We start from the raw sequence: 16523 nt of genomic DNA, 5'->3' as shown, positions 1-16523 counted from the left end.
CCGATTCCAGGGCCGGCCAATCAACCCTCAAGGAAGGATCCGAGGGGGAAGCCCGCTGCACAATCGTCAGGCATGCCCTGGCCACATAGGAGCCGCAAACTGAGGCCTGCAAACTTAAGGCAGCCGCCTCGAAGGACGACAAAGCCGCCTCCAACCTTCTGTCTTGGGCGTCCTTTAGGGCTGTGCCACCTTCCACCGGCAACGCCGTTTTCTTAGTCACAGCAGTGATTAAAGAATCCACGGTAGGCCAAAGAAAGGCCTCCCGTTCACCTTCAGGCAGAGAATAGAGGCGGGACATAGCCCTTGCCACTTTGAGGCTCGCTTCCGGGACATCCCATTGAGCCGAAATCAAGGTGTGCATGGCTTCATGCACGTGGAAGGTTCTAGGCGGGCGCTTCGTCCCCAGCATAATGGCAGAGCCAGCAGAGGCTGAGGGAGAGACGTCCTCCGGAGAGGAAATCTTCAAAATGCTCATGGCCTGCACTAACAGGTTGGGCAAATCCTCTGAGCGAAAGATCCGCGCTGCAGAGGGGTCATCCGCTCCATCCGAGCGGGAATCCGTCTCCTCCAAGGAATCCCCAAAGGACCATTGGGGGAACTCAGATACGCTGCCCTCATCTACATCAGAGGAGACAGAGTCCTCTAGGGCCTGGAAATCCACCCGATGGCGTTTGCTTTTGGAGGCCTCAACCCCTTTATCAGACAGGGGGGCAGGGTAGTAGCGCTTTAGAAATGATAAGTAGTAGTAGTAGTAGGAGCAGCGTTTTGCATAAGAAAAGCCTGATGCAGCAGCAAAATGAACTCAGGGGAGAATCCCCCCAAACTGTGCACTTCTGCAGCTTGGGCCACGGCCCTAGACGCACCCTCAACCGGCGCTCACAACAGCGGGGGAGAAATGTGCTGCGCATCCAAAATGGCGTCCGGCGCGAAACTCCGAGATGGAGCCGTGCGGGAAGAACGGCGCTTAACTTTGGCCGCTTTCTTACCGTCGCCCATAGTATTAACGTCTCCCAGCTCGAGGGTGGCCCAAGAAGAAGCCGTCCGAGCAGAGTGGCCGGCCAACATGGAGTGGGCGAGCAGCGGGGGATTGGCGCTTATGGCGGGAAAAACCGCCGCACCGGAGGAAGAACCAGGACACTGACCGGACTACAAACTGATGCTCAACAAAGGCGATTCAGGCTTTGAAACCCCCGCATCCTTGCTAGACGCACACACGCGGACCGGGGAGCGAATCTTCGCGCCCTCCGACGCCATAGGCCACGTGGAGACCGAACGGGGAACCCCCTGCCCGCTATAAAAAGGTAAAATTACCTGCTTCTCGCTCCGAGCTGTAACGAACTGGTGTCCCAGTGAGCAGCTGCAATAAACGTTGAAATAAACGCCCTTAAAGGACGTCCAAATTTTTTTTTTTTTTAACGGAGCCAGCGGGAGGGGGGGGGAGAAAAGGAGGGACCTGGCACCACCAGGTTTGCACTTGCTCAAGAAGAGCCCTCAACCCCAGGTACTCAACAAAACCTAAAAATTAGGCTTGGAGACCTAGCCAGAGCTGCTGCTGTGTGTGACCACCACCTGCTGAGAACATACTGAGGAGTTTCCGGCAGCACATGACCACATATAGGGAGGCAAAAGGATTGCTCTCTATCTCCACCTGCTGGTAGATGGACACAACCCACCAGTCAATGGATTGATCAGCATGATGATATGGAATTTACACTTACTTTGAGTACTGTCGTGTACAATGAATACCAAGGGGCTTACGTATTTTAAAAGAACCCAGGATGCTTTTGGATAACTGATTTTCTATGTGACTGGAATGCAAGTTTAAATAAATGCCCTTTGGATTTAATGATTTTACTAAGACACACACAAAAAAAGTGATAAAATAAAATGAGATATAGCAACAAAAGATAAGGCTTGTTTATAGCAGATAAATTTACAGATTATGGTAATTATATAGAGAAAATTAATATAAACCTGGAAGAGTTTAAAAGGGGGCTAAGATGGATTAAATCTGACAAATTTAAATAAGAGGAGGCAGACTATAAAAGAAGATTAATCTTTTCAAGTTCTAGACCCAGACCTCAACTCGACATGTAGTTTTTAAAACACCCAAGAAAAGAATCAGGGAAGAAAGGGTGAGGAAGGTAAGAGTCATAAGCATACTATATTAGAAAACTCAAATGCTTAGCATTAGGAAATAAGGAGGGGTAAAAGAGGGCAAGCTGTTAGTTCATGCTGTTCCTGTATTAACAAATGTCACATGCCTTCAAGGCATGGATCATTGAATATTTCAACCAGTGTTAATATATATTATACTTATACAAGTAGCACTTTACAAAATCTAACAGCAGCTTTAGCTACCAGTATAAAATAAGGCACTTTAATAAGAAGCTTCAGACTTCAGCTTGTACCACATATGCAGGTCTATATTTAGGGCATCAAATTTCTGAATGCAGCATCTATGCCCAAAGGCACATCAAGTCTCTTGTTTTTTTGAGCTCCTGAAAGAACTACAGCGCCAAAATAATGCTAGTTTCTGTTGCCATTGGTGGACTACAAGGCTGAGACCTGTTCCCTTCTATACAGCTCCTGGCTTTCCGGTAGCTCATGCGGCCAAACAGCAACTTGCTCTCAAATGCTACCAGGCTAAATATCTACCTTCTCCATTTCACAAGAATCAAAGGGAGTCGCTATGAAACTACATCTTAAGTGTCAGGGATAAGGCAACATTGATGTATGATAAAAGGAAGGCGAGAGAACTGGAAAAGTTAGGTAGTAACAGATGCTTCAAGAAGGGAGGCAAGAAACGAGAGGTCAAAGTAGGACCCAAGTTCTGAAGCAAAAAGAGGGCTTACAGAACCAATTTGTGCAAAGAAATAGCTCACTGTCCTAAAAGTAATCTACCTAAAGCAAGGATTCTCAACCCAGATCTCAGGACACACCTACAGTCAGGTTTCCAGGATACCCATAATGGATACACATTAGCTGGATCTGCATACAATGGAAGCAGTGCATGGAAATTTATCTCATGCATATTCATTGTGGATATCCAAAAAACCTGACTGGCTAGGTGAGCCCTGTTGAGACCCCTGACCGCAAAGTGTGTTACTTCAGTTCATGCTTCCCAAACATTTCCAATATGACATTTTGACACTTAAAAATTCACTCCTCCCCACGTCTAAAGCATGAAGGCAGAAACAGCAGTGGCAGCTGTCAGCACAAGGTCCTGTGTGTCTGTGCACTCAGACCCAGCACTCTGTGTGGGTTTCCAGTCTCAATAGGACACTCACACAGGAGGAGGGGGAGAGGCCTGTGAACATTCACTAGCTCACAGGTCTAATGCTTATTGCCGCTACTGGGCTTTTGTCCCCACAGAGATCTAAGTGCAGGCCTTTTTCTGTGACCCCATGTATTAATGTGACTCCCATTTGAGGTCCTGACCCATGCATGCGAACCACTTGTCATAATGTCTCAAACCACTTCAACATCTGTTCTACAAATGTAACTAGTATTCCCTCTACATTTTAAATGATATTTATTGGTTTTTTTTAGTATTATTTTCTTAGAACTGGGAATGAAATTTTGTTCTTAAATTCTTATATACTGAACACATCCTGATAACATCTTACAGTTTCAGATTCATGTGCACTTGCTTCTGAAGTCTCTTAACCAAATTTGAAGTATTCTATAGCAGAAGACATGGCATTTAGATTGTAAGCTCCTTTGAGCAGGGACTGTCCTATGTTAAATTGTACAGCGCTGCGTAACCCTAGTAGCGCTTTAGAAATGTCAAGTAGTAGTAGTATTATAAAATGGCTCAGAATTCAAACAGTGCTATTGGTCACAAGTTGTGTGCCACTGTGTAGTTTCAACCACATAACCAGCCTTTGCGACTACTCTAAAAACTAAAAAAAAAAAAAAAACCTCACCTAAAGTATAATTAGACATTTGGATGAATTTGCTAACAACCCAGCAGTGATTATAGCATTACAGTTTCACTTAGCTGAGTCTTTATAAACTCATGGCTCTTTTCAGCCCTTGAATTCAACTGTGGAACTGAATACTGCTATGTGATCCTTTTCTGCATAATAAAGCATATTTCACTGCCATTTACTTAACTGAAACAAGTGGTAGTAGACCAGGACTAGCACCTTTGAGAAATTATATGCTTATTTCCACTTTTGTTCCTTTTCACAAAGGGTAGTGCATACCTGGAATGCCCTTGCAGGAGAAGTGGAAGTCAAAAATGGTGAGCAAATTCAAAAATCCATGGGACAGACATAGGGGACGTGTAAATAGAAAGAAGATAGAAACAACTTGGCGGTTGAGGTGTTATGTTGGGCATGAGTAGTGGGAACTAAGGCCAAAACCCGACAGACTTCTACAGTCTGTCCCCTACAAATGGCAAAAACAAAACAGGTGAAGCTTCAGTGTTGAAGATCACTGTCACATTCTGCTAGTGAGGGTGCTGGGCAGCTCAGGGGGGAGGGGAAGACATCTTGACTGATACGTTGAATACTTCCAGCAATACTTGGGGATGATATAACCAAGGCTCCATATTTGGCTGCCTATATGTGGTTGGCATGGTACAGACTTGGTTTATGCATGGGTGATTGTGGCCCACAGAGTGGCAGGTGCAGCTCTGGCCATCTTGTTGGATAGATCTGATGGACCATGCAGGTCTTTATCTGCTATCATTTACTGTTTTACTTCCTCCTATTTAAATCAGGTTATTACAGCTATTTTTTCTAGGAGGGTAGGGAGTGAGGGAAGGTGTCACCTGCAGCCTCAACAGGCAAATCATCTTGAACCATCATCCAGGAACTGGGAAGATAGCAGGGAATCTGATAAAGATAGTTTAGCAAAGTGAAATGAACACCCTATTTGGTCCTTAAGTCATGCATGGTATTCCTATATGATTATGAAGGTTTTGATGTACAGCTTACTCAAAGACTTTGCAGGCAGAATTTGGATTAAATAGATTATAATTAACAGCATGTGCTTGGTTTTGCTTCCTGCATATTTTGTATTTTTGTAGTGGTTTCATTATTGAACTTGACACCCTCTGACTGCACCGAGATTTAAGTTCTTACTCATATCTAACCTATTTCAATACAATGTATTAAGCACTATAACCCAAACTCCTCCACCTTAATCATTTCAGGCTTCAAATTAGGGATCATTAGAACACGAATGCATACCACACTTCATCTGTTCCTTAATACCAAAAACTGGCAGCATCACAGAACTGAAGGAAAAAAAATCCACAAATTTCCAGTTTGTACAAAGAAAATGAATTGCTTTGTGGTAGTGGAAGTTGGATTCACGCACGGTGTTTCATGTTCAACTTGTTACGCTCTATAAAGAGGGTTAAAAATACCCTTAAAACTGATAAAACACCCACCTGGAGCATAGCACCAGTCTACACAAAATCATTTAAGCAGCAAATTACTGTCTAGCACTCTTAGAACCAACAGCTCTGTTCCACATATGTAAACATGACTCGAGGGGGAATTCTAAGTTCATAGGATCTTTCACTTCCTCCCAATGAGAAAATACATTTTAAAATTTTGTGTGTAAACTTTTTAAATGACAAAATATTACACTGAACTAAAGACTCAAAAATCCTAAATTTATTTCTTCTGCTTTGCTGTGTTCAGCCAGGTTTTTCCGTTTTACTTGTCTCCTGTGGCTTTTTCCTTCAGTTGGATGGATAGGCTGTAAACATGATTTCAAGTAATGAGTGAGAAAGGGCGAGTCATCGCCATCACTGCCCACCTGGGACAGTCCTGAGGTAGTAAAATGTCTTCCAAAGTTCTCTGTGAAGGAGGTGGGGCTTCCACTGCTGACAGAAGAGTAACCAGAGCTAGGTTCAGCTAAGGGATCTCTTGGTTTCTTAAATGCAGACCAGTGTTTCTGTGCCATACCCTGCTTGGTGGGGTGTCTGCAATTAGATGCCTCCTGCAAACATTGGCCTTTAGGAAGGATCTCTTCATCGCTTGAGTCCTGGCAGAAGTGGTCCTCACAGTCCACATGTATAGCAGTCATATCCACAATTCCGCTGGGAACTGTAACTAAGAGACCACAAAGATCAGAATATGAAGCAATCATTTTTTTTTTTTGCATGCAAGAGCAACCAAGAGTATCTCATTTACTAAATATAATTTCTAAAACAATTCACTAGTCCTTAAAATTTACTTAAGTTTCATAATTTGCTTCTGGCTCAATTTACAAGACTACATACCAGAGATACATGCCATACTGAGATAGTGGGATAGTAATGGCACCGATTTATGTTTATGACTTGCCATGCACAGGCTTGACCACTACTCTACAGAGCTGTTCACATCCTTACCCTACTATAGTAACTAATATAGTCATTTCAGTAAACCTGCATTAATAGCCTTGTTGCCATGAAAATTCAGCAAGGTGATCTGTAGAGGTCCAGAAAGTAAAATTTACATTTCCTTTCCTTGAATCCTACAAATCACTTTTTCCAATACAGTCTGTACTAGTATAACAGGTGACACACTTAGCTAAGAAATCTTAATTGAAGGAAATGGTATTAAATTTTGATCAGAAAAAAATGGAGTGGTTTGCAGAGATTAGAAGGGAGTACATTGTCATTCCTTTATCTGTGTGACCACTTCTAGAAGCTTTTTTTTTGCTGCTGTAGAATCAAACTGAGTGTTATATTTCATAATTTCTAAAGTCTTTTTAAAGACCTCCAGTCTATTTTGGTAGCTATTCTTTATGTTTGTATCCATTACTTGTAAGACTCCTGAGGCACGCTCTAGCCGAAACACAGTGCCATGTCAAGTTTCTTATAAAAGATCAGTAAATAAGGCCCGTTTCTGACACAAATGAAACGGGCGCTAGCAAAGTTTTCCTCAGAGTGTGTATGTTTGAGAGTGTGTGTGTGAGAGACTGTGTGAATGTGCGAGTGTGTGTGTGACAGAGAGAGAGTCTGGGTGCGAGAGTGTGTGTGTGTGAGAATGAGAGAGAGAGTCTGGGTGCGAGTGTGTGTGTGTGAGAATGAGAGAGTGAGTCTGGGTGCGAGTGTGTGTGTGTGAGAGACAGTGACAGAGTGTGTTTCAAACAGATACACTGTGTGAGTGTGTGAGAGAGTCAGAGAGTATGTGTGCGATACACAGACTGTCTGTGAGACCAAGAGTGTGTGAGAGTGACTGTGTGACACATAGAAAGTGAATGTGACACAGTGTGAGAGACTGTGTGAGAGTGAGAGAGAGTGTGTGTGTGTGTGACAGATACCTCCCCCCTCCCTCTGTGGTCTCAGGACCCCCTCTCCCCCCTCTTCTGGTCTCAGGACCCCCTCCCCCTTTCTGCGTTCCCCTCCCCTGTTGTCTCAGGACCCCCTGCCTCTCCCTCCCCCCTGCATGGTTGGCAGCAGCATGCAAGTGTGTGTGTGTGACAGAGAGTGAGTGAGACTGGGTGCGAATGTGTCTGTGAGAGAGAGTGTGTGTGATCTCCTGTCTCCCCTGCCCCCCCTCCAGCCATGAAGCTATTCTCCTGTCTCCCCTGCCCCCCCTCCAGCCACTCAGCGATTATGCTCTCTCCCCTGCCTCCCCTTCAGCTACCTAGCGATTGTCCTGTGTCCCCTGCCCCCCCCCCAGCCACCCAGCAATTGTCCTGTGTCCCCTGCCCCCCCCTCCAGCCACCCTGTGATTCTCTTCTGTCCCCTGCCCCCGCCCCCCAGCGATTGTACTGTGTCCCCAGATTAGCTCCGTCGAAGCGGCGGCGTTATTGAAAGCCCTGGCCGTCCACGGAGTCAGCTTCAGAACGTTGGAGGTGAGTTCGTTCCTTCAGTGCTGCCTTCTGATTACCCGCCCTCAACGTCATCACGTTTTGACGCGAGGGCGGGGCAGAGAGAGATGTGACAGACTTACGAATGTTACAAACCCTTCACTGAAGCCACGGAGTCAGCTTCAGAACGTTGGACGTGCTTTTTATTATAGTAGAAGAGTATTTTGTACATCTTAAGGACTCTTTGTGTGAAGTATTGTGTCATTGCAAGTCCCATTGCCTGCTGAGTTTTCGTCCATCTCCCACTTTCTTGTTTTCTGCTGTTTTCTCCATGTGTTCAGCTTCTACTCAGCTCTTCTCAATTTTTGATCAGCATCTCAAATGGCTTATCATTCCACCCTGTTGAGTAGACCATCTACTACAGACTTAGGGGGTCTCTATTTTGTACTGATTTAAATTAATTTTAGAAGGGTGTACATGTGTCAGAATGGATCCCCATTATTTCCCCCCCTCCCCTCCAACAGCTCAGTACTATCCATACTGCTTTTCAATAAGGACCTGATACTTGGTTCAATGCCCTTAGGACTAGGGTGGAATGAAATCTTGGTTCTCTTTTTTTTTTTTTTTTTGCAATCAGGAAGTACTTGAAATAAAATCCGTCCCTCTTTATTGTGGTGGAATGGGTTCGACCACATTATTCTATTAAGAGGGAAGAGAGCTCCTTGGTAATGGTAATTCCTGATATTGACAGCTTAACTTTGATGTTCAGTGGGCAATTTGGAGAAGTGCTTTCTAACTGCAAACGGTAACCTTCCTGGACAATTTTGAGAACCCACTTGTTTGAGGTCATCCAGAAGGACTGCAGGGATTGAAGTTATGCTCTGCTGGAACCAGTCAAAATCCTGTCCTTGATTTTGACTGTGGAGCTGGTTGAAGCTTGTTGGCCCTTCACCTATCTTGTGTGAGAGTGAGGCCCCTGTGTTTGGGAAGATCTAGAGGTTGGAGGATTTCTATCACTGAGTAGTAGGATTCATGTTGTCCTCTACTACATAACTTTCTATAAGAGGCAGCTCGGTCAGAAATGAGCCTGAAGAGGGTCTCGAGAGGTCTGCAGCCATGCAGTTCTGCAAGCATCACTCCCCATTGAAATGACACTCTACACTATCATCAAACAGGGATTTTCAAACTTTTGGAATCCTGTATATACAAAAGGGGAGACACCCACAAACTAATTTTTCAAACTTCCTTGAGTATTTGGACTCAACACTATCAAAAATATCACAGGTTGTGTGGACCATGTATTTTCCACATACTTTTCCCTTGGCTACTAGGTTACAAGTTTATTGGCCTTCTTCCAAGGAACAGAGTGTTAACACACACCACTACACACAATGTTCCACAAGTACATGCTCATAAATAGCCAGCAGAACAGGGGTGTAGCTACCACTGAAGAAGTCTGGCAAAAATGTCCAGAGCCGCCTGCAGCTGAACCCTCCCCCCCCTGCATTTTCAGCAACTCTTCTTTACTCTTCATCTCCCCCACCCCCACACACACCTCGGGTGAGTCCAGCATGTGCCAACCCACAATTTGGAACCTACTCTCCCTTTGGAGGACTGGTAGGGGGGGGGGCAGGAAGAGGGGTGATAGGAATCAGGAGAGAAACCTGGAGCAAAGAAGAGGGAAAAGGGGAAGAGATGCTGGACTAACAAAGGGGTAGAGAGATGCTGGACCATGGATGGGGGCTCAGAAGGAAGGGAATAAAGGGGTGAAGCTGGACATGGGGAGGACAGGAAAACAGAGGGGCAATACTGGACACAAGGGATAGAGACAGAGAAGCTGGACATAGATGGTGGACAGAAGAAATGTTAAAAAGGACAGGAGACCCTGGAAAGAGTTAAGAAAAAACAGAGGACACTGGGACCAAAGCAATGCTCATACAAAAAGGCAGAAAAAATATTTTCTGACTTTATTAATTGTAATATGTCAGCTTTGGGAAATGTGCATTTCAGTTTCTATTACTATGACAGGTTCTCTATAAGTCTGGAGAATGAGTTTGCTTACCGAAGCTGTGAAAAATTCCTCTCCCCTCCCCCCTGGCTCTGTCCCTACTACTATGGGATAGTGTTATAATGGGTCCATCTTAATTTTCTCACTCAAGGGCCACCCAGTCCTAACTACACCATTGTGGGGCCTCAACATGGTACCCAGCTGATGAAAGCTCCATTTGAACCACTTGGTGCTTGCATTTTGAAATATCTGGATTATCTTATTCATGGTGGTGGTTACTTCAGGGTTACTGAGCTCTAGCCCTAGTGAAATAACCCACTTTACACTAAACTCTTTTATAACAGAGTGATTCTGAGGGAAGTAGTTCCTTTCTAAGTATTTCCTGATGCCGAGAGCTTAAATCTTGATGCTCTCAGTAGGCAATTTGGAGGTGAATTCAGTTAACCAAAGATAGCATCCCATCTACATTTTGAGGAAGGTTGTCTAGAATGGATAAGGGGACTGAAGCTACGCCATCATGGAGGCAGTCAAAACCTCATTCTCAGTCTTGGCTACAACACAGGTTGGGTTCTTTTGGACCCTTTGCTATCTTGGACAAGAACCCTGTCTAGCTTAGGAGGAGTGGGAGGGTGGAGGCTACCTATGTTTATAAAATAATAGGTCCTTGATTTTACTCCACCGATATCTTCTAGAAGAGGAAGATAGGTCAAAAGTGGGCCGTAGGCCAGGGGAGGGCCTTGAGTGTATTGCTGTGTTGTTTCATGAGAGTAGCAACCTCTTGCACCTCATCTCCAAAGAGATTCTCTCCAAAGCAAATAGTTTTTCTGCACATCTGGTTTTAGATCTGAGGCCCCCAGCCAGGCAAGTCTGCCGGCACTAATACCCACAGCAGAAGTTCTTGGGCCATATTGAAAATATAGGTTGTGCGGAACATGTATTTTCTGCATACCTTTTCTTTGGTTACTAGCAAGCAATTTCTTTGCTTACTTCCCTATGAAGAGGGTCCAAACACCACAATACTGTGCACATTTTCATATCCATGAATAGCTGGTATGTTGCTAAGGTAAAATTAGTCCTTACCTGATAACTTTTTTTTCTATTTGTCCCAACAGATCAATCCAGAAATGAGTGGGTTATGTCCTAACAGCAGGTGGTGATAGAGAGAACTTCAGAAGTTTACTATATGTGGACCTGTGCATCCATCTTAACTTCAGTATTGTCGAGACCAAAGCAATGGAAGAAGATAAAACCAACATGAAAGTCCTCTCCTGCCTCTCTAAAGACCAAGTAGGCACCTCCTCCACCATCCCTGCGGAAGGGAAATAGCCAAAGTGGTACGCTGTAGCGTGAAGGGCTTGTTCAATTCCCATAGTTTATTTTGTTGTTTTTTAAAGAATCTAGATAAACGGGAACAAAAATAGTCAGTCCAGATCAACGAAGGGCAGGCCTCTGGATTGATCTGTTGGGACTAAGGGAAAGAAAATTATCAGGTAAGGACTAATTTTACCTTCCATAGCATCCCACAGATCAATCCAGAGATGAGTGGGATGTACCCAAGCAGGGTGGGACCTCAAATACTGAAGAAGTCCGATCAGCGGCGCCCGCAAGGAGACAGGAGCTACCGCCAGCCAAGGAACTGGGCCCAAAAAACAGAGGAGCCATTTACAGAACAAACCAACCGAGGCAATACCCAAGGGTCAGAGCGGACTAGCCAGGCAAAGCTCCAGGTTAGACAGCCTTTTTTTTTTTCATCAGATGCAGGAGAACAGGATTAGAGCACTGTAATGTCATCAAGGAGGCAATGAAAAAGGGGAGGGACCTGGCACCACCAGGTGTACCCGATACTGGTCTAGCATGGCCACAATCCCCAAACTCAACTACACCAGAGGGAACAGGCGAGGAGCAAAGCTCAATTTAAAGAGCTGCACAGGATATGTCCATCCACCTGATGAGAGACAGAGAATACTGAAGTTAAGATGGATGAACAGGTCCACATATAGTAAGCTTCTTAAGTTCTCTCTATCTCCACCTGCTGGTAGAGGAACATAAACCCACTCATCTCTGGGACGCTATGGAAGCAGGACATAAGCACAGCATTCTGAATAGTCTTTTCCAATATGTAAGCCTTCCTCCCATGGGGTACCAAGGAGTGAATTCTTGGGAACTTTTGACTCAAAGAGCAGATTAGACCACCATGGATTGGTGAGAAAGCTTTTGCTTTTTGAATCCTGGAGCCTTCTTAACTCTACACAAAAGTCAATCCTTATATTAATAGAAAATGAGAGGGGAGCCTCCCACATCATCATTTGTACATTTGGTTTTAGACCTAATCATGACACAGACCTTTTTGATTTCTTTGTTAGATGTAGTGAAAGCTGGATTTGACAGAGGTAATTCTTTTGTTGATGTCTTTGGATACTTCTGCTGCATTTGATATAATAAATCATAGTATTTAATATGAATGTTTGAAATCGATTGGTTTGGGTGGCATAGTCCTCCAATGGTTTAGGATCATTTTTTTTTTTAGGTATAGGACTTTCACAGTAATTTAAGGATATATACGATCAGCTGAAATGAATTGTCCTTGGGTGTTCTACAGGGCTCTGCCCTTTCTGCAATGCTGTTTAACATATATATTTCTTTTACCACCAATATGTCGCTTGTTAATTTGTTTGAATTTACAATACAGGCCTCATGCAGACGATATTCAGATTTTATTTCACATCGATCAGAATGTTAAGGATTCCTTTACATATTAACATTTAAAAAATATATATTATTCAACAATGGAGGAAAGGAAATTAAAACTGAATATGAGTAAGACCCAGATGTTACTGTCATGTTATCCTACAGAAGATGTCCCAACAAAATTTGTTATGATGTTATATCTATAATAGACATTATTTGAAATTTAGGGGTGATTTTAGATTTTTCTCAGTATGAAGCCTCAGGTGAAGAATATTTTCCGCTCGTTATTTTGTAAGCTCAGGAAAATTTGAAGATTGATAGATTTGTCTACAGCTACCAATTTCAGAACTGTAGCTCAGAGTCTGATTAACCCATGCTTCAACTATTGTAATGGGCTTTTACTTGGAATATTGAAGACTTTTTTTATGGCCTTGCAGTTGCACAGAATGCTGAAGCAAGAGTGCTCTTTGGTGCAGTATGCCATGCACATTTCTCCAGTTTTGAAAATTACATTGGCTTCCAAATGAGCTATGATTCAAGGCTCTGTTGCTGGTCTTTAAAATCTTTAATTCCATCTCGCCCATTATTGCTGCTTCTTTGCAGCTTTACCAACCCACTAAGGCCTTGAGATCAGCTTCTAAATTTCACATGGAAGTTCCATCATTCAAGAGTATCAGGCTAGAAGAAAATAGAAAATCAAATTTTTATGTTTTATGGCCTAACATTGTGGAACGTTCTTCTGCTCTATATAAGGTCATTGCAGTATTGTTACGTTTAAGAGAGAACTGAAGACTACTTTTTGAGCAAGCATATGGACTGAAGTGAGATTTGCCTGGTTAGGCATATTTGTTTAGTGCAAACTGTTGTATATTATGTCTTGTTATGTAATTGATAACATGGAGAGCTAAAGTAATTTTAATATAAAGGCAGTAGATTCTAATTTTTAAGACTGAAGTATGTTTTAATGTTTGTTATTGATTATGTTTTAAATAACTAAAATGGATATATTGTAAGCCACTAAGAATCTAAAGACTGTGCGGCAGGGGCGTATCTGGACTCCGGCGGTAGGGGGGGGCCAGAGCCAGAGGGAGGGGGCACAATTTAGCCTCCCCCCCCCGCCACCACCGACACCCCCCCCCCCGCCACCGACTCTCTCCACCCCCTCTCGCCGTCAACCCTCCCCCACTGCTTACCTTTGCTGGCGGGGGGCCCCAACCCCCGCCAGCCAAGGTCCGCTTCCTCCTGCCTTTAAAAATATTTCTTCCACTGGCGAGGGACCCCAACCACTGCCAGCCGACCCGAAGTCTTCATATTTCTTCTTCGTTCGACTCCTCCGTGGCCATGCTGTAACGCTGTTGATTGAATCCAGTTCGGAGTCTGATGTCGCAGCACGTTGTACGTGCGTACAACATGCTGCAACGTCAGACTCCGAACTGGATTCAATCAACAGCGTTACAGCATGGCCACTGAGGAGTCGGCTGGCGGGGGTTGGGGTCCCCCGCCAGCGGAAGAAATATTTTTAAAGGCAGGAGGAAGCGGACCTCGGCTGGTGGGGGTTGGGGCCCCCCGCCAGCAAAGGTAAGCAGCGGGGAAGGGTTGACGGCAGGAGGGAGGCCAGGGCGAAATCTGCGGGGGCCCAGGCCCCTGTGGCCCCACGCAGATACGCCCCTGCTGTGCGGGTTAGAAAGTGCTGTAAATAAATTCTTCAGGATTCTGTGAATGAACACGTCACAGCCTCTGAGGTGTGCGCAGGCATCAATGGATTAGAGGATATCCAGTGCCTCTGCCCTGGGCTGCTTCTCCATGTTAACTGACATGGGATGGCCTGAGCCGTTTCCAGAACAAAAATCAATGGAAGAACTCCTCCAGTGTGGAATTCTGTCATGCAGTAAGGAGGGATCTAAAGAGTGACCTGTAGACCCATCCTCCAAGACCACCTCAGTAGTGGAGTAGCAGCCTAATGGTTAGTACAGTGGCTTGAGAACCAGGGGATCGGGGTTCAATTCCAACTTCAACTTCCTGTGACTCTGGGCAAGTCATTTAACCCTCCATTGCCCCAGGTACAGAATTAAGTACCTGTATACAATATTTAAATCACTGACCACAGAAAGGTAGTGTATCAAATTACATCCCCTTTCCTACCTCTGATTCCTCACAGCACTATGGTTCAGCAAAAACAATCAAGTCAAAACTGACCCCCCTCCCCCCACCTTGTCTTGCACTACTGACTGCTGGTCAAGCCTTCTGCAATTTAGAAACCAAGGATTCTGTACATCAGAAAAGCTTCCTCCCTGAAACACGGGAAACAGGCCTTAGTGCAGCCAACTTTGACTCCAAACCCTTTGATGACTGTCTCAACACATATCTTTTGGCAGAGCATTGGTCTTGAGTACTGGCTGGACTTCATCTGCCCTCAGCCTTAATGTTGACACTGCAGCATTATGTTGCGTGAGGTGTCCCCAATCTAATCCTCAAATTTATGCCGCAGCTACACGTCAAAGGCTGCGAACAAAAGCGTCAGCATTACAGCAAGAGCAACAACTTCCTACCGAATTGCTTCGGGTGTATTGGAATTGGGGCTCTGGTCTGTGGAGACTGTCATACCCTTTCTGATGGCAACAGAGGATGAGTGGGTGCTTGTGTCAAGAGTGCTTTGAGGACACCAAAGACTTTGGTACTACGCTTCTATGGGGCGCGATGCTGAGACATTTCAGCTTCTGCCTGATGAACTGCAGTGTGGCACAAATGAGGATGAATCCCTCCTCTTCTGATGGGAATCAGAGGATGATCAGTCCCAGCTACTGATGCATAATGTTGAGAGTGATCAAGACACTGCTCATGCAGCTCCTGAATCCATGGAGTTTGATGCTTACAACGCTGATGGACTGATCTATTTCCAGAAAGCGAATGATACATACCTGTAGCAGGTGTTCTCCGAGGACAGCAGGCTGATTGTTCTCACGACTGGGTTGACGTCCACGGCAGCCCCCTCCAACCAGAAAAAAACTTTGTGGGCGGTCTTGCACGCAGGGCACGCCCACCGTGCATGCGTGGCTGTCTTCCCGCCCGTGCGCGACCGTTCCCGCTCAGTTGAATGACAAGCAAAGGAATGAGCAAAACGCAACTCCAAAGGGGAGGGAGGGAGGGTAGGTGAGAACAATCAGCCTGCTGTCCTCGGAGAACACCTGCTACAAGTATGTATCATTCGCTTTCTCCAAGGACAAGCAGGCTGCTTGTTCTCACGACTGGGGTATCCCTAGCTCTCAGGCTCACTCAAAACAAGAACCCAGGTCAATTGAACCTCGCAACGGCGAGGGCATAACAGAAATCGACCTACGAAGAACAACTGAGAGTGCAGCCTGAACAGAATAAATCGGGTCCTGGAGGGTGGAGTTGGATTCAAACCCCAAACAGATTCTGCAGCACCGACTGCCCGAACCGACTGTCGCGTCGGGTATCCTGCTGGAGGCAGTAATGTGATGTGAATGGGTGGACCGAAGACCACGTCGCAGCCTTGCAAATCTCTTCAATAGTGGCTGACTTCAAGTGGGCCACTGACGCTGCCATGGCTCGAACACTATGAGCCGTGACATGACCCTCAAGAGCCAGCCCAGCCTGGGCGTAAGTGAAGGAAATGCAATCTGCTAGCCAATTGGAGATGGTGCGTTTCCCGACAGCGACCCCCTTCCTATTGGGGTCGAAAGAAATAAACAATTGGGCAGACTGTCTGTGGGGCTGTGCCCGCTCAAGATAGAAGGCCAACGCTCGCTTGCAGTCCAATGTGTGCAACTGACGTTCAGCAGGGCGGGTATGCGGTCTGGGAAAGAATGTTGGCAAGACAATTGACTGGTTAAGATGGAACTCCGACACCACCTTTGGCAGGAACTTAGGGTGAGTGCGGAGTACTACTCTGTTATGATGAAAATTGGTATAAGGAGCATGAGCTACCAGGGCTTGAAGCTCACGGACTCTACGAGCTGAAGTAACTGCCACCAAGAAAATGACCTTCCAGGTCAAGTACTTCAGATGGCAAGAATTCAGTGGCTCAAAAGGAGGTTTCATC

At 45.2% G+C, this 16523-nt stretch overlaps 1 protein-coding gene across 3 annotated transcripts in view; it reads right to left on the bottom strand.

Annotated features, from left to right (window-relative positions):
- Positions 1-4941: 4941 nt before the first annotated feature.
- CCNF (cyclin F) overlaps positions 4942-16523 on the bottom strand; it is a 207402-nt gene continuing 195820 nt past the window's right edge. For 2 of the 3 annotated variants that reach the window (XM_030213122.1, XM_030213120.1), the window contains exon 17: positions 4942-6074. In XM_030213122.1, the coding sequence (XP_030068982.1) occupies positions 5611-6074 (464 nt within the window). In that variant the 3' untranslated portion in view covers positions 4942-5610. The remainder of the gene's footprint in view (positions 6075-16523) is intronic. The other variant, XM_030213121.1, reaches the window with a different exon arrangement.

The sequence above is a fragment of the Microcaecilia unicolor genome, chromosome 8, assembly GCF_901765095.1.
Source record: "Microcaecilia unicolor chromosome 8, aMicUni1.1, whole genome shotgun sequence".
Taxonomy (NCBI): domain Eukaryota; kingdom Metazoa; phylum Chordata; class Amphibia; order Gymnophiona; family Siphonopidae; genus Microcaecilia; species Microcaecilia unicolor.
Note: the sequence above shows the minus strand (reverse complement) of the source record. Positions and strands in the feature narration are given on the sequence as shown.